This window comes from Atractosteus spatula, chromosome 8, assembly GCF_055471065.1.
Source record: "Atractosteus spatula isolate fAtrSpa1 chromosome 8, fAtrSpa1.hap1, whole genome shotgun sequence".
NCBI classification, from domain to species: domain Eukaryota; kingdom Metazoa; phylum Chordata; class Actinopteri; order Semionotiformes; family Lepisosteidae; genus Atractosteus; species Atractosteus spatula.
The window spans coordinates 51,671,559-51,693,713 of record NC_142713.1 but is presented as its reverse complement, the minus strand read 5'-3'; the positions used below and the strand labels follow the sequence as shown (position 1 = coordinate 51,693,713).

The following is a 22,155-nucleotide window of genomic DNA, read 5'->3' as shown; positions in this document are numbered from 1 at the left end:
GGGTATGCGAAAAGACAAATTCCTAATGCAAGAAATTGTATAGGGTTAATTAATGTGATGTTATTAAAGGAACAGACTTGGAGGAGTGGGGCAATACCGATTAAGGAGGACTTGGGGCACCCTCTATTCCCTCTGAATTGGAGATATTCTTTGTTTTTGAAAGGTGATTTGTTAAGTAGTGTCAAACTGAGAATTTTCTTGACATGCATGCTTGAGAAAAACATACCAAGTTTCACATTTTGCTGCTACTCCGGATATGGGATTTTTACATTAATACACAGGATAACTGAGCGGATGCATATGGGTTAAGAAATATTAATACAGAAGACCATTTATGTTTTGTGTAAAAAAAAAAAAAAGCATGAACTCTTACTCATATCAGTGTGCTGCTAAGCAAGAAACAATGTCGCCAATTACTAACCACAGCATGCTGTCAGGTTTCTACATGTTGATACGTTTATGAATGCTTTTGTGGTAGAAGTACCTTACAATTTAAAATAAACTTTCAATTTAATCTTAAATGAGTCATACAATTTAAATTCTAAATTTACCTTTCCCATAAAGTGTTGTGCAAAAATGTATTCTTTTCTAATGTCTGTCAGTGGTGATTTATGCAGCAGATAAACATCGCATGCATCAAATTCTGAGGTAAATGCCATTTGGTTTAAATTAGATTTATTTTGTTTGTAGAAGTATAAATGTAAAGCACGGACGCTTTCATGTTTTTTTTTCTCTGAAGTGAAACAACTTGGCAGCGAGTTTTGTATGGTTGCAACAAGAAAAGTGCTCATATAGCATTGCACCAGCAAGTTTAAGGTAAGAAATTCAAGTAACTGGTACTAAGAAAATAACATACTAAAAAAATTAAGCAGCAACTATCGAGGTTTTGAAATGAGTTAAAACTAAGACCCGAATACACGGGTATCTTATTTGATTATACTAATAAATCTGGCAGCAAATTTGCATTAGGAGCATATGCAAAAATCTGTCATGATTTGTACCATGCAGACTTTGTTAATGTGCAATTAAATTTTCTCATAGTGAACTTTTTGTATGTCATTTTAATAAGAAATGTGTTCCCTGAGAAAAAGACTTCTTGGGAATGTACTTTAAATCCTCTTGAGATTTTGTATAACTGAAAGTTTTTCAACATGCATGCCTAAATGTGTTGCATTTTCAGTCATTTTACATACACAGAGATAAAATGTGAGAAATACTGATTTTTTTTTATTATTAAACATGAAAAGAAAGCTTTCATGCTATTAGAAGAAACATAACTTTATCCTATATCCAACTGTGAGTGGGCATGGAAATGCAAGAAGGTGGACATCAGGTTTTGAAATGCAATTAAAAGTACAATGAACTGGAAATGAGTAAGGTAAAGTATTTGCCATGAGGTCTATTTGTTGATCAATCAGTGGCTTCTATTCCTCAAACACAGCATTGTGCCTTCATGAATGGTTTCAAACACATGCAGGCAATTCATCTGGGATGGCTTTCAATTAATGGTAGTCGGATGGAGTCCCCAATGTGTTTGAGTCTGTTGGTTCTGCCAAAGCCGATGAAGCTCCTTAAATTGTTCAACTGTTTGGTCCTTGAGGTCTGGGTTGGAGATTTGAAGGCGAATGCTATCAGTTGACCAGGAGAGCTCCCCAGAAAACATCTCTGTAAGGATCCGAGCAACCACAGGAATCACCTGAGGAAGTATAAAAAAAATATATAAATACGGAATTAATTTAATTTCAAAGTTTGCTTTGGAATCCGTGTTTAATTTCAGGTTGAATGTGCGTGTTTTTTTCCAAAAATTCCTATTCTACATTAGATGTGATTAGATGTGTTTCTACCTGGACAATAATAAGCTTTTTTTCTATAGGTTTTCTGTCTGGCCAGTCTTCCCCAAAACAGAAGTAGATTTCAAAAGGAGGTGGTGCATTATTTTCACCTTTCTGGTACAAGATCAGCCCTGTAACATAAAAGAAAAAAAAAATCATTTGGAGTACCAAAGTGTATTTAAATTCTTTAAGAAGTGCCTTGTGAAAATATTTACCTAATGTTCAGTTGCTGCTTACCTAAATATTCAGTAAACTGACCACTACTTAGTTTAAAATCCATTACTGTCTGGTAACATTTAATGTATTTCTCTTTTCTGTTAAAAAACATTTTAAGTCTTGCAAATAACAATGAAATGTGTTTAAATTGTTTTTCTCTAACCTGCTCACAGGGAATTTTTCATACTGCATCTGAAAAGCTATCATTACTTAAAGCTCCAATTGACTGATATCAAGCAACAGTTGACTGATATTTATAATATTATTGTTATATTTATTAGTTTGGATTAAACATTGTCATTGGTACTCAACATTTCTAGATGCTTAAAAAGTATAGGCATTTTCACGTAAACATTTTTAGAATTTATTTTACACAGGAACATAAGCCTTTAAAAGTAATTCTCTAAATACAATCCTTTAATCATTTTCAGTTTTCTGAGAATCTTATTTTAGGTCAATCCATCACAGTGAAATTCCAAAGAGAAAATCTGAGGTTTCAAGATCTTTACACACTCCTGTCAAGTTCACATGTTCAATCATTCGAAACTACACAACATAATAACTGAAGGATTAATCACAGTTAAAAACATATTATGTTGTGAGGAAAAGCAATTAAGCTCAATTACTGTGTTTAACCAGAAATCCACTGTCTTTTCAACTTTTATGAAGAAGGTGGTTTTGCTAACCTTGAAGGAAATTGTTGAGACTGAAAACTTTGATCTTCTTTTCTCTCTCAATAGGATTTGGTCCAGATTGTTCAGAGACACCAGGCCCTGACCAGTATACTTTACACTGGCATAGGCGGATAGCATAGATATCTTGCCCCTGGATTTCTAGAATGAGGCCTCGGTCCATGACATCCAGGAGCTGGTTGGTGTAATATCGCTGCTTCTCGTTGGGAATTTCCATTGTGTCGGGGAACAGCACTTGCTGCAGCGTCACAGGTCCAAATAAATCCACCTGTTCAGGTGTGGGCTCCAGGTTCCCATAATAAAGCCTACAACCCTGGGGATTGCTTACAGTCAGGCTTCCAGCTGGCCTCCCACGATACTGGAACTTTATGTCCAAGTCTGTCACTGTAATGCAAAAACATTAAATTATAAAATGTGATGCATTTCTATTCAATGTCAATTTCCATTAAGTAACATCTGATGATTTTTGAACAGTTTATGTCTTAAGCTATTCTTTTTTCTATGACTTGTTCCCTGCCAAAGAAAGGACTGAACATACACTTAAATTACATTTCCAGTACTATTAATGGCAGCAGCCTATCTCAACTGATGGCATTAATAAGCAGTCTTTCTATACACAGGAGTTTAAATTCTGATGATTTTGTACAAGAACAAAAAAGCATGGCTTACATGGAAGCATGTGGGGACTGATAAGCAGATCATAAATGCAAGGCTGCGACTGGACTTCTCCATGAGGCTGTATTTCAGCAGGCATGTCACTATCTGCAATGCCAGGTAGAATTGGCGCCTGTGGCATTTCAGTGTGCCCTTGGGGAAGTGTGCCGTGACTCATTTCTCCTTGCCCCGATGGACTGTTGGTATGCAAAAACCCTCCATGTCTGAGATTGCCCATAGGTGGAACGTTGTTCTGGAACGCAGATAAAGTCATTGCTGGGTGTTGAGTTTCTCCGATGGCAACACTGCCATTGGGGTTGGGAGTAATGTTGTTGTGCAGAAGAGGCATTTGAGGAAGGGTGCTAGGGCCGAAGCCCTTGTTCATTGAGGGGTTGATGAATGGTACCTCTGTCTTTGGTGGGGCATAAGGTGAATAACTGGGTGGGTCTGTTATTATGGGATCTGCAGGGGTAGAAGAAGAAGAAAAAGTTAAATTCTTGCAGCTGATTTACTTTCCTTGATAATAAAAGCACTATCAGGAACGGTAAAGTCCATTCTCTGGTAATAAACTGTAGCTTGTCACCATTGTGAAAAGGTTTAGGATATAAAATCTCAATCCACCTGTGAATTGCAAATTAAAACGTTGAAGTACTTGGTGTCAGCGTTTGCCTGCCCAGAGGATTTCTGAGATTAGCAAAGAAAGGAAACACAGTATCAAGTACTGCATTTGGCAGACAAGCCAAAGATTTAATTTAGTCCAATTGTTAGACTTCATATATTTGTCCAGATTATTGTGTCAAGTTGTATGCATCATACCTTAACAAGAAATAATGAAGATGATAATACCCGGTATAACAACATAGGACTCCTTTGTCATTAGTATATCATTTATGCCACACAAATTATTTGTTGAAAAATTTCAGAAAACTTCCTTCAGGAATATGGTCATGTAAAAAAGACTTGATCCCAGGCCTTAATTTACAGTAATCAGTGTCCTCAAGGTTTTGGAGAGTTTAAATTGGTGATATGGGTTTACTCTATCAATTGAAATCCAAAACAGAATCTTTCTTGTTGCTAGAAAAAGAACATTTTCTTTACACATGTCTACGTAACTATGCATAGATTTTAGTTCTTGATTAATACCATTCACTCTTCTTTGAACATTTCATTGTAGAAATGAGATGAAAATAGTACAAAGTTTTGTAAATTATAATATTGTACTACATTTCCAAGCACTGTTAGGATGATTTAACATAATAGAACAGAACATGAAAACAGTGACAGAAAAAGAACATGAAAACAGAAAAAGAACAATAAAAAACAGAATCCAACAAACATTTTCCCTCTCTTCCACACCCCATGTCAGTCAGACCTAAGCCAGCAGTTCAGTTAATACAGTCAGAGCTCCCCTCCAGCTTTCCAAAGTAGCATCCCCTGCCAAATTTATTCTAGGGTTTGAGAGTTCCATCATGACTATATCTTTGAAATATGACAACCATTGTCATTACAGGTAGTCGATAAGGAGGGAAATTACGCTGAAAAACTGGACTGCATTGTCTTTGCTGTAGTCTGTACAATTATGGTGTATGATGTTTTTTATGTACAAAAATATTTAATAGGTATTGTATGTCTTACAACAATGTTGGCATGAATGTAATTTACTTGCGGTAAATATCTCTTGTAATATAAACATAGTAAGTAAACAGTGTTTACCCAAACATATTCAGATAAGAAGTTCCTTATAAAAACGAAACAATTATAGGCAGCAGGAATCTGTGGACAAGTTTATGTTTGGACTGAGAACTGGTTAATGGAGAGAAAGCAGAGAGTATTGCTAAGGGGTGTGTGTTCAGACTGGGGGTGATATAACTAGTAGAGTGCCACAGGGATGTGCACTAGGACCACAGTTTTTCCTACTTTGTATCACTGATCTGAACTCTGGTATTCTTAGTAAACTAAGGTTTGTAGCTTGAATCAAAATAAGTGGATTAGTAACCTATGCAGAAACAGCAGAATACATTTAGATAGAATTCAAGACTAGGCAAACACCTGGCAGATGACATTTGAATTATACAAGTGTAGGAAGTTGCATGCTTGTAATAAAAACACAGAGGCTTGTTATGAAAAAGACCTAGGTGTTGACATTATCTTCTAGGCAATGTAGCGAAGCAATAAGAAGGCAAACAAAATGTTAAGATCATAATAAGTATACATTTACACCAAGGAATGTTAGTTGTGCAATGCATTAACCAGATCACTTTAGACTACTGTATACAGGTTTGGTCACTAAATAAGAAATACTGCAGTTCTGGAATCACTACAGATAAAAGTAACCCGTTATATTCCCAGGGTTAAGGGAAAGTTCTTTGTTGACAGGCTAAAAGTGGTGAACCCTTTTTAGTCTTGAGGGAGTAGTGGGAGTATGGATTAGGCTACCCAGCCAAGTTAAAGAAGATGAAACCCTGCTCTCTATAGCACTTTTATTATCTAGGAGTACAGCCTTCCCAGACAGCTATAGTAAACTGCCATAGTTACATACTGTAATACAGGAATGTCTTTGCAGAAAATGCTGCAGTTTAAACTGCATGCACATTGTGTTATTTCATTTTTAACATATACCCTGTGCAGGATGTAAAATAACTCACCAATAGACAGTCCACATATTTTTGGTAGCTGAAAATAAAAATAAGAATATTAATTACAGTTTAAAGTAAATTAGCTTACATACAGTAGAAGATTTCAAGACATTCTGGTATCGCAATGAAATATATCCCATACAAATTCAAAATACACATTCCTTTTATCTAACCCACAATTTTTTTCATCCGCCTGGCTTGTTGACCTTATAGAACTTAGATGTATTTACCATTCTTTTGTGATCACAGCAAATGCCACTTAAGACTTTTAAATTTTCTCAGCCTAATTTCAGTGTAGTTTATTACTTAATTGGAGTTTAAATCCATAACTGCTCTTTTGTAAATATTATTATTACACTGTACCACAAAAAGTTATTTTTATCTTACCTCATCATCTTCATCTTCACCTGCATCTGAGGATTTAAAAAAATCAAGCTTCTTTTAGTGGTGTTGTGTTTCAAAAAGTAACCAGAGAAAAATGTCAACATACTAACAATGAAACCTGTACTTTAACCATGTCATAAAATGGAATTTACAGTATATTTGTCATGACTTCTCCGTAACATTTTATACAGTTCATTTTGACTCCACTCAGTGGAGCTGTCTAAACTCTTTAGCCGAACATACTAAAAGCATTTGACAAAAAACTCATCAGTACTTTAAAATGTTAAAGACAGGAATTCCAAAAAAGGTCCTTGTATGATTATATGTCATAGTTCTGTTGCTTATATAAGTTTAGCAGTTCCTTAGAAAAAAAGTACATATACAGTCGTAGTAAAGTACTATATGTTACTGCCCATGAGAACGTTTCTGTAAATCTGCAGAAGAAATTCACTTTTCTTTTGTTGCCGTTACCTCCGTTATACGGTTGGTCGCACACCTCATATATTTTGTAAGGCTCAACGGGGGTCTCCTTGGTGCCGTCATATTTCAGTTTGAATTCGCGGCTCTTGTTGAGGGCGCAGCGCAGGTTCGCTTTCCATTTTGCCGGATCCGGCTCATCCAGGCCCTCTTGGTATTTCCCAGTTTCCAGTGCCCAGGCCTGTTAGATGGGAACGCGCAACTGAAACTACTGGGTCATGACAGCATGAACTGAGGGCTCAGTTATTCTGCGGGGGGGGGTGAGAAGGCATTGCTGAAACAGCAAAGGATTCCACAGTTCTTAACTTGACCCTTACCTTTTCCTAGAGATGTTTAAAAGCTCACTAGATTCTACAACATATCCACCTCCAATTCCGATTTGCACTGCATGATATAAACTTTTCTATCCTAAAAGGTCTTTATGCATTACAAATCTGTGCTAGTTTTGCACCACCCCAACTTTGTATGCACCTTCTTATGATTCTAAAATACTCCACCTATGTAAGCAGCTACTTACACAAACGAATGGATCTCGTGCTTTTTTATTTTTTGTAAAAGGTCTTAGAATATATCAAGATTTTCCGTATTACTTTTTACTTCACCGGGAATAACAACACCCTAAGAACTGAGTGTACTGAAAGGATTTTTAGTTACAATGGCTTAACCCTCTTGGATGAGGACTTCACCTCCTGGCCATTGGACAAGGAGGCTAGGTGCCCCATGCAGAGTGATGAGTGACCAAGGGGCAGCTGCAAAACTGGAGATGGGGTGGGATGCAAAAAGACATGTATGAGGGAGAGAAGGGGATCACATACATATTTCTAATGTTTTTGGTGAGGAATCGACATCGGGATTGATTTGGAATTACTGACAGCTGAGTCTGTGGTCATCCCTCCCGAACTTTCGTTCTAAACCTCATTAAATAAAAAAGTGTTCTATTTGCAGAACGTAATGAAGAAAAAAAGTGTTCAAGTCTATTTTAAAAAAAAACATTACAAAATTTACTTACCAAGATTACAGTTCAAGATAAATTCTGAAGGTCAGTTTAAAGTGCAAACATCTTAGAAAACTATTGTTTTTTTAGTGTCCGATAATAACACTAATGTTCTATCGATGGTACACATCCCTATATGTGTGGTAATGAACTCCACAGTACTTCTCTTGCCTCAAACCACAAGACATGGCTTGTACTCTTGCTTAATCTCAAGAATGAACTGAAACTTAAACTGATGATTATAAAAAATTACTTAGTACATACTTTTTAAACTAGCTTCTCACAGGTCATCAAAGCAGACCATTTTCTTATGTATGACCTATTCTTGCAATTATTCCTTTTTTAACAAATATTATTATTTTCTATGGGAAACAGGAAATTATTTAATATTTTTAAAGCAAGGTGGAGAACATTAAATTCTTTTTCAGAATTATTTTTTTAATGGAACAATTTGGCAAAAACCCTTATTTCATAAAATAAAATAAGTCTTAAAAACCTTTCAAGCTTTACAGGAAAAAAAAAGTCTGCTAAAATGATTTCCAAATAGCCTTAGTATTTACAAAAGCTACAATTATACAAAATCAATAGCCAGTCACTTAATTATGGGAATTCCCTTAAACTCAAAGACAAAAATACATACAGTATGAAGAAAAAAAATTATACTGAATATAATGAAGGTTTTCATCTCTAGTGCATGTGTATATACAACTTTGTCATTACTTTGAAGGAAACAAAAGTACCATTTTTAGCATGTTTTATTTCCTTATTTTCAGGTGGTTCTTTTACATTACAAAGGTTCCTGGAAGAAGATTAAGCTTCTATCAGATGGCTAGTGGAAACATTATTATATATGGTGGTACAATCTTTTCTTTGGGCCAGATACTTTTTTCTTATTCCTGATGAGTCATCTGAGAGACGGTTTGTCACACTAAACATGTGGATGTCACCAGATCTCTTTCACATTGTTTACCTAGCCTCATACACTGTTGATTTTGGGAGGATTGTCAAAGAACATATTTGACTGTTCAGCCAGAATAAAAAACAAAAATATTTTATGCATGCTGCAAATTTTTCAAATATTACAAGTAACTACACTGACATGTTAATTATACAGTCCCAAGAGAAGAAGTTGACATTTATTAGAGAATTAGGGCTACTTTTATTAAGGGAACCTTTACTCTGCTTCCTCGATAAAACAGTAAATTATCAGACAGTTAATAAAATAGGCAAAAGAGACTATAATTGCATAATATAGCATGTTAAATGGCCTTGAATCTTTCTTTTCAAGTAAAGCAGAAAATTTTGAGCACACTGCTTGACCATAATTAGTACATCAAGCTGTACTAAGAAAACCGAGGTGATAGAGTAAATATTAAAGTACAGCAATATCTGTAGATTTTCTTTTACTTTTAATATATGATAGACTTGTATTTAGAGACACTTAGTATTTTGCACCTCTGTCATTCTTGTGCTGGTTTGCCAGCACACATTGGCATTTAGAAATATTGTCTTTGCACCTGCTGGAGCTTTCACATGTAAAATATATCATCTGAATAGAAAGGGATTCACCCTAAAGATAGTGTTCTCCTCCTCCAGGGTGGGCATGTGACGAGTGGCGTGTCGCCAGGGTATCTGGAAGAGTTTCTGTTCTTTGTCTAGCCACTGTAGCCCCAGGTACTTCCCGCTGTTCACCTGGGCAATCAGCCAGGGCTTCAGACGGATTCTCCGAGGCTGAATGCTCATAATGAAAAACCTGCTTGGAAAAAAAAGGGGGGAGCTGCACGAGAATAGCGAGAAAAAAATTATTAGAACCAAAAATCTAAACATTAACGAAATATTTCTAATCCTGCATATGCACTGGTTTAATTGGCACAAAGTTAATAATGTAGAACTTCCCTGATGACCACAAGCTTCAGTATGTTATTCAGCTTGTAAGAATTTTAGAAATCTGTCAATTAATCGACAAGACTGCCATCAGATCAAGGATATGATAGGCTGTTAGCTCTTACATTCTTCAAACTTAGATCAATATAGTACTTTAAAGTGCCATACGCAATGTTCATTTAGAAAGCTAATATGGTTAAGCTGCATTGATAATATAAAGTTAAACCTAACCATACATATTCTCCTTACATATTTAAGACAAAAAGAGTGTAGGTGACTCTTTTAACCCCAACGGCAAACAAAGTTATACTGCATGAGGACGTTAAGAAAGTCTGGTCAGCCTTTAGTAACAATTCGTACTTCTTACAATTGGAAAGAAGAATCAAACAGATAAAAAAGCATGACATATATTTGAAAGAGATGTTCTAAAATTGCATTTGCAAAACTACAAAAGCAAAAGTACAAAGACGGTACTACTGTAGGCACATGATGCTTGAAATGTTTTACTTTCAAATTTAACAACCTGACTTTGCTATTTTTTATTGATTCTCTTTTTTGCCATTTTCTGAGTGGTGTGATCTCAGTCACTGGCACAGCTATTACAATTTTAATTTGCAAAATATGCAAAATTGTGTCTGGGCAATGCCAAAAGCATGCCATCAGCACACTGTACATGCATGAAAAGCCACCTGCGTATAACACAGCACATAATTTCCAAGGGATGAAAATATACTGATAAATGAAGCTATACTATAATTTATATTGATCTCTAACCTTTCAACACACCTCCAGAGCTAATTAGGACACAAAATACAAAAATCCCCCTTATGCAAAAGTCAATAACCCAATGTCAGAAGCCATCTTAAATGGAAGATATGTATATCAACCAACACGGAATGATGGCTGAGTGCTGGAGTGAGCTGTAGGCGTTGAGTACCAACACATGCATGTTGTAACATGTTGCAAAGCAATGAGGCAGATAATTGCAGCAGAGGCATGGATATTGGCCCACAGCTGCTTAATGCCGCTGGAGGGGCTGCTTTCTTTTACTGTTTGCCAGACGACTATAACAATGTAATCACTTGTAGAACGGCACAGGGTTTAGACGGCAGTTTACTGGTTAGAAAACAAGAATGGTGGCAACTGAGGAGGCCACTCAGCCCATTTAGCATGTGTTTTTCCAGCAGTTAATTTATTCATGAGTTTCCCCAAGCGTTACTTCTTAACGTTTTCTTTTTTTTAAAATAAATTCCACCCCGCCCCACCCCCACCTTTCATTTTCAATCTTTCAAAATCTTGTTCCTGAGTATATCTCATTGGAATTCAGTAGTCATAATATCACATGACACAAAATAAGCCAATACATTATCCCTCCAAAATTTAAATGAAAATTTTAAATGAAGAAAAATGTTCACACATCATGCTGTTGACCAAGAAAGCAGAAAGGACTGAAAGATTTCTTTTCAAGAGCTGCAGCAGTTAAAATTAGTGTTAATCAGGGGGGTTCATTCTATGATAATGGTTGGAGATTATAAATGAAAAAAATACACAGCATAATTGTTTCTGTATCAGCTCTTATCTTCTTCCCTTTGTAATATTGGGCAGCTAAGTCTGAAATCATACTGTATATGAACAACAGTTATATGTTATATATCTGTAATTAAAGTGTCTGGAATGCAGACACCTGTATATTGGCAAATAGTTGAGAAACAATTTTCAATGTTCAACATTTAAATTGGGAAATTCTAAAGTATAATTACACAGAACTATGTGGATATTTTTGAGACTGTTCATATAGCTTTTGCTTTTAATTAGTAGCAGTCGCTGTATAATTTATTCTTACTTCATCTTTTAGCATACATGCAATGAAAGGCATTTCACATTTGAGCTTACTGTTGGTTGTTCTCATGTATTTATGTATTTATTGTTTTGACTTAATTTCTTTGGTTTTCAAGCTCCAAAGAAGTTCTAGAATCTCTGCAATTTGTAGGTGGATTACAAAGTGGTCAGTATGTCACAAATCATTTACATCTAAAATGCTATTTAAGATTAACTGTAACATGTCGCTTACGATAGAATTGAATAAAATATCTAATAGAGCTGAAATGGCTCCAGGTACTGAATACTAATTATTAATAAACCTTTTTAAACACAATGCCATTCATACTGGTATGCTAAATCATTTTCATTTTCTTTTAAAAAAAAATTCACAGCTTTTTTGAAACATTTAACAGTTCTCCCTTTTCCTTGAGAAAAAGCATTCCTTAAGGCATGCACAACATTACGTTATAAAGCACTATCCTTTCATTTATTGAAATGTATGATAATTTTTTTTCATTCTATTAGCTGTACAAAAGTGTAAAATAAAACATTTTTTGTTGTTCTGTAACAACAAGAAAACACAGATCCTGACACAAAAAATGTTGCACCCTTTTGTAACCTTACAACATCCATGAGCAGAAACTAGAATATCATGGCTCACAAGGTGTATCACAAAGAAAAATGTTGATACTGTACAATAATGGGTTTGATGTATGACTAACAATTTAGTACATATTATCTTATCATTTTTGCCATTTGACTTTAGTAGTATTTTAATAACCTCTGATTTATTAGAATCATACCTACATGTAGCACCACTGAAATGTTATTTTTATCAAGTGCAATTCCTGAAAACTTGTTTGACTGCCAGTGAAAGTGCACAATAATGCTTCTGACAATAACCAGGCCTCACACTACTTTAATCATTCACCTGGACAGAAAAATATGCCATATGCCATTCCACTCTTTCGTAGGCTACACACAGAAAGACTATTAAAATAACAGAAAGGACTAACAAGCTGCTAAAACATTTATACAGTAGGTCATTGGTTAACTGTTGACTAGGCAAACAGAAGCAAGCATTTATAGTTCTGTCCGGTGGTCAGGTCAGTCCTTTGCTGTGAAGACTTGACAAAAAAATAAAAATACAATTGTCAAGAACATTTTTAGAATACACTTAACTACATTTCAAGATACAATATCAGCATCTTGCTTCATGAACATTTAAAAGATATTAAAATTGTTCTGAATATTTGCTAAAGTCCTGTGGATCATTATGTACACAGACAATTTCATTCATCCATTTTCTAAACGGCTCATCCAATTCAGGGTTGTAGCTCACCCTGGCAAGCAATGGGTGGAAGGTGGGGTACAGCCTGGACACAGGACACCAGTCACAGATTTGTACACACTCACACCAGGACCATTTATTTTCCAGAAGCCAATTAACCTACCAGTATTTCTTAGTAATGTGGGAGGAAAACCTCCAGAAAGAACATACAAACTCCTCACAGATAGCACAGCAGATCCAGAATTGAAAACAGAATACCAGCTCTGCAAGGCAGCTATTATAACCACCGTGCTACTGTGCCACCCCTACGCAGCTAGTTACTTTGTTAAAAATAACTTGTACTTACTTATTAGTATATGAAACACAAAAATGGGCTTAATTAACATTAAGCAATCCAAAAGAAGTACTAATGATGGTCTGTGAAACTTATGGAGCATGTATACTTTTAAAAATGATCATGTCATAATAATAATTTTTTCCATGCACAGATAGTCCATTTAAACCACAGACCATTGGTGCAAGAAAAGGTTATATACTATAAGACGTTCTGTATGTATCTTTCATTGTTCTAATCCAAAAAGTCTGCTCTGCTTAAAAAAAAGGAAGTGAGAACTTTAGTTGGGTTTTTTTTTTGTTTTCTAGATTCAGACCTTTAATAAGAACTTGGAATGTTGCTTTAATTAGGTTAAAATACAGAAATGAAATAAAAGCTGAGTTGTGAAAAGCAAAAGCAGAAATATCACTCTAACTCATCACTGTGACACAAGACATTCCATTCATTATTTGAAAATCTGCAAGCTCTGTCCCCTGTTGAAAAAGTGCATGAGTTAAAAATTGAGTGTTTAAAGTGAACAATTCCTCTCACCATTCATTCAACTGGATAACCAGAAAAATGGAAACACTTACATGTTATGCTGGGAGCATTTGATTACACTTTCATTCAGATACATTGTCATATGTCAAGGGCATGCAATTTTAACCATGATTTGTAAACACAGAATCTTAACTGTGACAGAAAAGGAATGCCATCCAAGGAAGGATTATGAAGCTACACTGAACATCAAAAGAAAACTATCACTCTACTAAAATGAGTGGCAGGGTGCCAATGGTTAACTTTGTTGCTTTGCAGTGCTGAGGCCTTCTGGACTTTGGATGCTGTCTGCTGGGAGTTTCAATGTCCTCCCTGTGTTCTTGTGGATTTCCGCTGGGTGCTCTGGTTTGCCATTACCGTCCAAAGACATTGTGGTAGATAAATTGCCTTCTGGGAAAACTAGCCCTGGTGTGAGTGTGTGCAAGTGGTGTTTGTCCCGTCCAGGTTGTACCCAGCCTTGCACCTGTGTACTTGCAAAGGCAGGCTCTGGCTCCCCTGTGACCCTGGCTTGGATGAAGCAGTTAGAATATTGATGGATGGATGAAAGATGTATGATTTTGGAGGAAAAAGCATATAGATTTCGGATTCATGATTGACAAGGATCACTCCAATTCACTTTGTTGCATGAGTGTTAAATCACCAGAGACCGGGCTGTATTGCTTCCAATGGGTGCCACACACAATGCTTATGATAAATGTTAAATAGCATAATAACTTTACCTAATTTAGTCATGTCTGTTCAATAAAATGTCAGTGCAAAAATATTCTTTAAATTAAAAAAATTCAAGGTTATATCAACAATATGAAAAAATTGAATACAATAAAAGGGTACTGGATTCAAGTAAAACTTATGAAAATATATTGTTAAAATTATGTATCTGACAAAAAAAGTACAAGTTTTTATACATCATGTGTATAGTGTTGAAAGGACCTGCTATATCATGTTATAACTGAAAAATTACCTAATGAAAATGAACTGTTCGCATTTTTTAGATCATTTTTTCATTATAAAAATAAAATCTAACAACTCAAATTTTACAACTAACGTGGCATAAAAAATTAACATTATAGATAAATATGTAACATATATGTGAAATATATATTATATATCATCTATTATGATCTGACTACACCACACAAGTGCTATTGAGTGCTGAACAAAATTCATATGCTTGCCAACACTGTAGGTTTTCTTAACTGGAAAGCAGATTATTGTGTGGGAACAGAGCAACCAGGACATAACTAATATAACACACACAAATGTTTACTGTAGCACCTAAAGACAGAATCATTAACAACAATTATGGTTATTAAACATAATAACAAACAAACATTTCAATATTCCAGCCACAGACCATTTATTAATGCATCTGCTACAGTACAAAACAGCTGTCAACTCACAAATCCTTCTGAATTCTGAAAAATCCAAACAAGTCTTGGAAAAGGAGTGGAAAGTAATGAGGAAAAAAGAGTGTGCCACTTAAATAAAGTTAATAACTCTGCCTCTGCGCACTACCGGCAAATTAAAAAAATACTATTTCATGTTACTTCACTTTTTTAAGTCAACATGGTACTTATTAAAGATTAAATTTCCGCTTTACTTTACAGTGCGCCATCATGTTTTTCTCCATTCAACCTTAACTTGACCCCTCACCTGTATGAAGACAAAAAGGATAGCCATTGCACAACACTAAGTTCTTTTATCCAAAAGTGAATCTATCAATATATCACTGAACCAACGTGCTTGCTCGGTTTTCTTATGAGAAAACTCAGATTTCCTTATTCTGTTTTAAATTCCCAGTTTTGACACTGCATTCAAAAACTAGACAGCCTTGCAAAATTCATACTAAGTATACTGGGACAGATAATCCATATGGAATTGGAGACAAAAATTTGGATCCTGGTTCAATCAAGACCTTGAAAACGCTTTCAAAATCTTAAAAGATGAACTACTCATTTGATTGAATTGAAACTTGGCAGATATAAAAAAAACAAAGTTTTTTTTTAAAGCTGCACCTGCATGTTTGCTGTGATAATTGTTACACCCACACTGGGTCACAAACCTTTTCCTGAAATGATGCAAACTGCTCCATGACCTCTTACACAAACAATTCCTGTTCAAGCACTATGTGACCAATTAGCTTAACTCGAAGAAATGAGTTTCCCCCATAAATCACAAGGCCTGTCTGCCCACCATTTTGATAACACAATTTCGAACTATTATTGACTTGGAACCACTGTACTGACCCAATGGTGTTATTGAAATGAAGTTCAGGGGGAAGTCAAATTCGAATCTCACATGTCCGCTTCCCTACGCATTAAACTCCCATGTTGCACATGCAGATTCTTCTAGAAATAGTACTTTGTTGCAGACAGCTGTGCTTTGCACTCAGCATTCCTAGGACCTTAACTTCATCACATTCATCCAGGATCAGATTGCTTTCTTGCCTCTTCAGCCTCATCTCTTCACTGGTCCCCATGCCATCTGCAGTTTTCTCTCACTTCTCCTGATGTTGGCAAGCCTTACAGAATCAGAACAACTGCAGCGGTTTGGTCCCCCCTTTCCTTCCCTTCTCTCTCTTCCAAATCCCACTCACTTTGCTCTCCCCCCTTTCCATTTTTCTCTCCAAGTTTAGTCAAGCATCCCTCTTACCATACCTATGACCTCAGCCTTTAACTGTTGTTTTGTCTCTTCCCTCTTCCCAATCTTTATTTTCTTGTTGCTTGCAGGAGCCACCAGTCGCTGATTCCCACTCCACCTTGCAGGTATGAGCGTGCGGCATCACAGCACCTGCATTTTTGTGTCAAATCCCAAATGCTTATCTGTCCCAGTATACTTGTACGCAGCTGACAGGCTGCTTAGTTTTTGTCTTGCACCAGATCAGAACATCCTCGTTCATCCCCACGATACCTCTAGCACCGGTGGTCCAGCATGCAAAGGAAGAGTTTCCGCCCCATTTACCCCTCTTTTGGTTGGCATCCAACTGGCATCCAACTGGTCAGTGTTGGCCCTCATTTCTTTCCCTTTTCAAAGCGTTCAGCCACATACGTGTACTGTAGATGACATTCCATCTTTTTTGGGGGTTCAACTCGGAAAATGTTCTCATCCATTCCATCTAACAAACTTCAGCAAGCAGCAGTTCTCTTATGGTGTTCACATCAGGCTACTCTTTTGGGTCACTGCAACATTTTCTGCTGCTCCCCACAGAGTTCCAATCTCACGCTAGCTTGTGCTACTACTGCTAGTAGCTGCTAGGGCTGCCACCTGTTCACTGACTTGTGTTCTGTCACCTACAGCACATGTGCTTTTCATTCACTGTATATCCAAATATACTTGATCAAACAAGTTCAAGCTTGCATAAAACCCACTTTTCATCCATTCTATGCTACATGCACGTTATTTTTTGTTCTGGCAAAATTGCAGTCAAAATGACTTAGTCTTAGCCTGTATTTGAAATCTGCATCAGTGTTTTGGGGATTCTTTTGGGGGGGACTGTGAATGCTTTGTATTCTGACCAGCACTGCCATTTCCTCATCCAGGCAAGTTACAGGCAAAGTATTAGGCACACTGTCCCTTTATATTCATCTCATTTCATCATAATTACAAAGTGACTGTACAACTGAAAAGCTTGGCAAGCTTAATTGCACCCTAACCTACTTCAGCATTGTAGCTCACAAGTTGCAGAAACTTTACTGTCACGATCATCATCCCTCCTCTAGGGGGCGCTCCGACCCTTTTGTATTTTAGTTTCATTATTGTGTTCACCTGCCCCTTGTTCCCCCGTTTATTATTTAAACCTTGTGCCTCTGAACCTCAGGGCTCTGCATTGGAAGACGGACGCCTGGAGGCCCGCCTAGCATCAAGTCACCCCACGTCCGCTGCTTGAGGGCTTAGGCTTACAAACGGTGTTCTGACCAGCTGAGTCCGGGGCTCAGAGCACTTGGCCTCATCACTCTGATTTTAACTTCTGTGTTCCTGGTTCCAAGTTCCCTGTTCCTTGTCTCGGATGGACCTCCTGGCTATTGGATTTTGGACTGCGGCCCGATTTCCCCCTTTGGACTGTTTCGGACACGTACGCCTTCGCCACGCTCCCCGAGCACCATATCACTGCCATCACCGCCCCCCTGTCTGTCATCCTGTCCTGATCCCGCTGTCCTTTCCCCGGTGTCCTACTCTAGTCACTTCCAGATTATACCGTCTGCACGGGGTCCTAAACTACGCACTTTACAGGATTGGCTCCCGTTACATTTACCAGATCATCACATGCTTGGTGAAAAATGTTTTGCTCCAAAAACTGTTTGTCCAATTTAAATCTCAGCAACATTCATTGTAGTGACAATGCAATTACGATATGGTGAAACAGGGTTTCCGCTATTGCACCATGTTGTACAATCTAGGATGGCCGTCTGACCATCATTTATCTTAAACTTCAAACTGCTGCTATCATAGCAATAAAAACACTGATTTACTTGAAAACTTGGCAGATTTCACCACACTACTACTTGCTTCAGATTTACAAATGACATACTGCAGTAATACTTTTTATCCCACAGCATGCCATCACCTGCTTGGCAAAATATATGCTGCTCTGCTAACTACTTTACTTCAAAAACTGTTTGGCCAGTGAACTCTACATATGGTAAATATTATTGCACCTTCCCTTTAGTTTACTTGCCGTTCACTTTCATTGTGAAAACATGTGGGTAGGGATTTACAGGAAGCCTATCAAGAAAACATACATTGTGATTGAACATTACTTTTATTATAGGAATTACACTTAAGTATTACACCTGTCCCAAGGATTAAGATAAAAAAACTGAGGTTGTAGCACTGATGGTACATATACTGTTTATTAGGTACATAATTAGCATTTAATAAACATACACAATGGCCTATATGCAGGAAACATGGCAGTAGCTAAGGTGAATTAGGCTTACCATTGTATAAAAAGCATATAAAAGAAAATGGAGAACCATCGTTTTTTAAGTGGAGGATTTGGTTACACAATCTGTAATATCAAATTAATTCACTTCTTTTGGTACTGAATACTTTTTAATAGGTGTTCGATTTCATTCTGGACTGTTGTTCCTGACTGAATTGATAGTATCATAGTAGCTGACAGGAAATACAATGGGGAAGATTATTAGTGTTTTAGCTTTTTTGTAATGTTTTATGCAAAACCAAATAATAATTTTGTCACCTTGGCACACTTGCGAAGGTACCTTTGAGAAAACTTTCTAAAAACATATGTCTGCCCTAGCACTGATGTAGTACAGCACAAAGATTAAATAATTTAGAAATCTGGAGAATATTCTAATGAAACTGAATAATATAATTAAGTGATGAAATAAAAGGCTTATACAGAACATACAAAAAACTCTATGCACTTTAAATAATCTTGGTATTTAAGAAGCTGTCTCCAATGAAAGGATGAAGTCTTCCAGATCAAGCAGAAACAGACAAACTAGAATTCTATTATCTTAATCTATGTTTTACACACACAAATCTAGAATCAATCTGAAAAAACACAGCAGACTGGTCTGGTCTGTCTGGTATGTTAACACTTTCCACATGAAGCTGCTCTCCAACTAATTTTTCTTGAGATGCCAGTGGGCTGCAAAGCAATTCTTTAAACAAAGTAAGAATTACTCCATTTGTTACCTCTGTGCCTAAAAAGGATTAGAAGTAGTGATTCTAGGTAGACAGTCCTAGTTCAATGACATGGTTTCTAAAGACTGTTAATTGTCTTCCCCTTTATCTCCCAGTTATCCATTCTGCTAGCATATTTTAGATAGATAGATAATACTTTATTAATCCCGTAGGGAAATTGATGTGTTACAGAAGTCCAGCCCAAGACAAGCAAAACAGACATCAGAATAGTTATAAAACAAAAGACAACAAAATAAATAAAAATAAATAAATACATAGGTGTGTGCAAAATGTGCTGATCATAGTCACTGTAAAAACAATAAAATATGTGCAAAATGTGCATAGGTTTATACAGACTGATTGTCCAAAAAGTACAAAGGAGTAAACATGCTGTCCATAGAGGAGCAAATGAAGGGCTAACAGTCCTAGCCTAGGGCAGCGTTATACACCCTGACAGCCGTCGGGAGGAAAGACCTGCGGAAACGTTCCCTTGAACACCGTAGCTGTAGCAGTCTATTGCTAAATGTGCTCCGCTGCCCAGTAACAGTCCCATGAAGCGGATGAGAGGTGTTGTTCATGATGGCTGTGAGCTTGGTCAGCATTCTCCTCTCAGCCACCACCTCCATGGGGTCAAGGCTCATCCCCAACACAGTGCCAGCCTTCTTGATAAGTTTATTGAGCCTATTTGCATCTTTTGTCATGATGCTGCTGCCCCAGCACACAACAGCGTAGAAGATGGCCGCCGCCACCACTGATTCATAAAAAATGTGTAGCAATACAATTTTACCATGTTCAGCTTTAGGTCTACCCTTCCAGAAGCTTGTAATGATAACCATGTGAGCAGCGTAACTGAAATGGTGGAAGCTTTGAGTGCCCAAGTTTCTCAAATGATCTTTGCTTCAGGTCAACCATAGTATTGCAGGAACTGGATGAATCCTGATTGCAAGACTGAAATATACATTCTCTTTGCTTGCTTAACTTAACTTGCTTAAAGGCACTGTTTAATAATCCTGAATCATTTACACGTTTGACAAAACTAATTTGGTTTCTTATTTCATATAAAACTTGACATGTTGTACAACATATCTTGAAGTATCTTAAATTTAAGAAGCGCAACCGCCTTCTTAAAATAAAAATATGATACAACATAATTCCCATCACAAAGGTATTTCAGATTTATATACAAAAAACTCCAAAAATAAATTCAGGTTTCACGAGTTAAACAGAAGTTAAAGAATAAATTCTGCTTATTTTAAACACCAGTTTTCAGGCGTATATTAAAAGTTGTCTGTTAGTTTAAAAATGAAGATCATATTTGAATTGATCCCCAGAAGCCTAGAAGACGTTCAAGTTAACTAAAGCTCTTTTAATATTATTCGCTTGTTTTTCCATATTGCATACAGTATCTCTAACACAATGGCATTAAACACTTGAGATGTCACTACAAACACAGAGAAAATACACTTCATAACTTTTCTCTGGTCACCTAATAAAGGTTCTCTAAAATCTACTGTATATCACCATTAATTATCTATTCGTCATCGACTCGAAGGTGATGATAATAATAAAATAATAACAGAAGTGTCGATTTAATTAAATTACACGTACATAAAATATTAAATTGCATTTCACAGCAAATACATGGAAGAAAAAAGATGAGAAAAAAATTAGCATTTACTTGGATCACGCGTATTATTGGCTTTGTTCAAAAGTGAAACATGGAGCGAACCTACAGCGAGGTGATATTTGCAGCATATCACATTAGATGAATAAATAAATTACTTAATAGTTAAGTAAAAAGTACATAGTGCATTTAACGCTGTGAAATGCATACGATGTGCAAACATTTATCTACATATTTTATAAAGTTAGAACATTTAATTTAATTTAAAAAATCTGAATTTCATTTTACTCACCTAAATCTTCGTTATAAAACGTATGTTTTACTTCTGGTAGTTATTTTAACTAGTTTTCGTTCCTGTTGTGCGATCTTAACAGTTTCCTTTTGAGTACAAATAAGGCTCTCCAGGTGTCACTGTATATATAGACAACAGGCTCCAACGTATTGCGTCCGCTCTGTCTCGGGCAGATTTCAATAAACTCCCTTTCTTGTAGTGTCGCGTCTCAAATAAATCACCCAAAAAGGAAAAAAAAATAAAAGGAACGAGTTACTAATACAAAGTTCCTCTGTTCTTCCTGATTTTGTTGCACAATATAAAACATGATGTGAAAGTGACGCGAAGTTTGCAGAACTTACATACAGTAAGTACCACCCTTCCGGGTGTCAAAAGTAATCTCAGACGGAAGCTGCTAGGTAATTCGTATGACCGTCTGTAGGCAGGCAATAACATAGCACTACCTGTTCCCAGTTTGTAATGATGTCTATCTGAATAATAATAACAATAACAGTAATAATAATAATAATTAATGTTTGTCGTGTATTATTATTATTATTATTATTATTATTATTATTATTATTAACATCGATCGGTTCCCAATAATATCACCTGCTCACAATGTGAGGTTATCTCAGTTTCGAAGAATGAAGAGTATTGTGTGAAGTTGCCTACCCGTATTCAATTCAAAGAGCTTTATAGACATGAAGGATGAATTACATTGCTGCCAAAGCGTATACAATCAACACAACATCTACAGATATCATCATAGGACATTTACAATCATTTTTATTAAAACATTATTGAGAGATAGGTTCACTCACTATCATTCACTAGATGGCAGTAAAGACGAAGTTAA

The 22,155-nt window shown here is 36.3% G+C and overlaps 1 protein-coding gene across 1 annotated transcript; it reads right to left on the bottom strand.

The window, feature by feature from the left end:
- Positions 1-1,205: 1,205 nt before the first annotated feature.
- irf5 (interferon regulatory factor 5) lies at positions 1,206-21,700 on the bottom strand. The gene is made up of 9 exons (XM_088922700.1): positions 21,318-21,700; positions 9,455-9,662; positions 6,886-7,072; positions 6,418-6,443; positions 6,040-6,067; positions 3,410-3,856; positions 2,735-3,124; positions 1,845-1,963; positions 1,206-1,696 (listed from the first exon to the last, which is right to left on the bottom strand). Exons 2-9 carry the CDS (start codon positions 9,626-9,628, stop codon positions 1,499-1,501), a joined length of 1,569 nt encoding a protein of 522 aa, XP_088778826.1. The 5' UTR covers positions 9,629-9,662; positions 21,318-21,700; the 3' UTR covers positions 1,206-1,498.
- Between the last annotated feature and the right edge of the window lie 455 nt (positions 21,701-22,155).

Bases quoted from the DNA above. Each gene is read 5' to 3' on its own strand.
- irf5 (XM_088922700.1), bottom strand. From the start codon at position 9,628: ATGAGCATTCAGCCTCGGAGAATCCGTCTGAAGCCCTGGCTGATTGCC. The intron at 6,444-6,885 runs GTAACGGCAACA...TTAAATCCTCAG, and splicing joins CGACCAACCGTATAACGGAG to ATGCAGGTGAAGATGAAGAT. The intron at 3,857-6,039 runs GTGAGTTATTTT...CTACCCCTGCAG, and splicing joins AATATGTGGACTGTCTATTG to ATCCCATAATAACAGACCCA.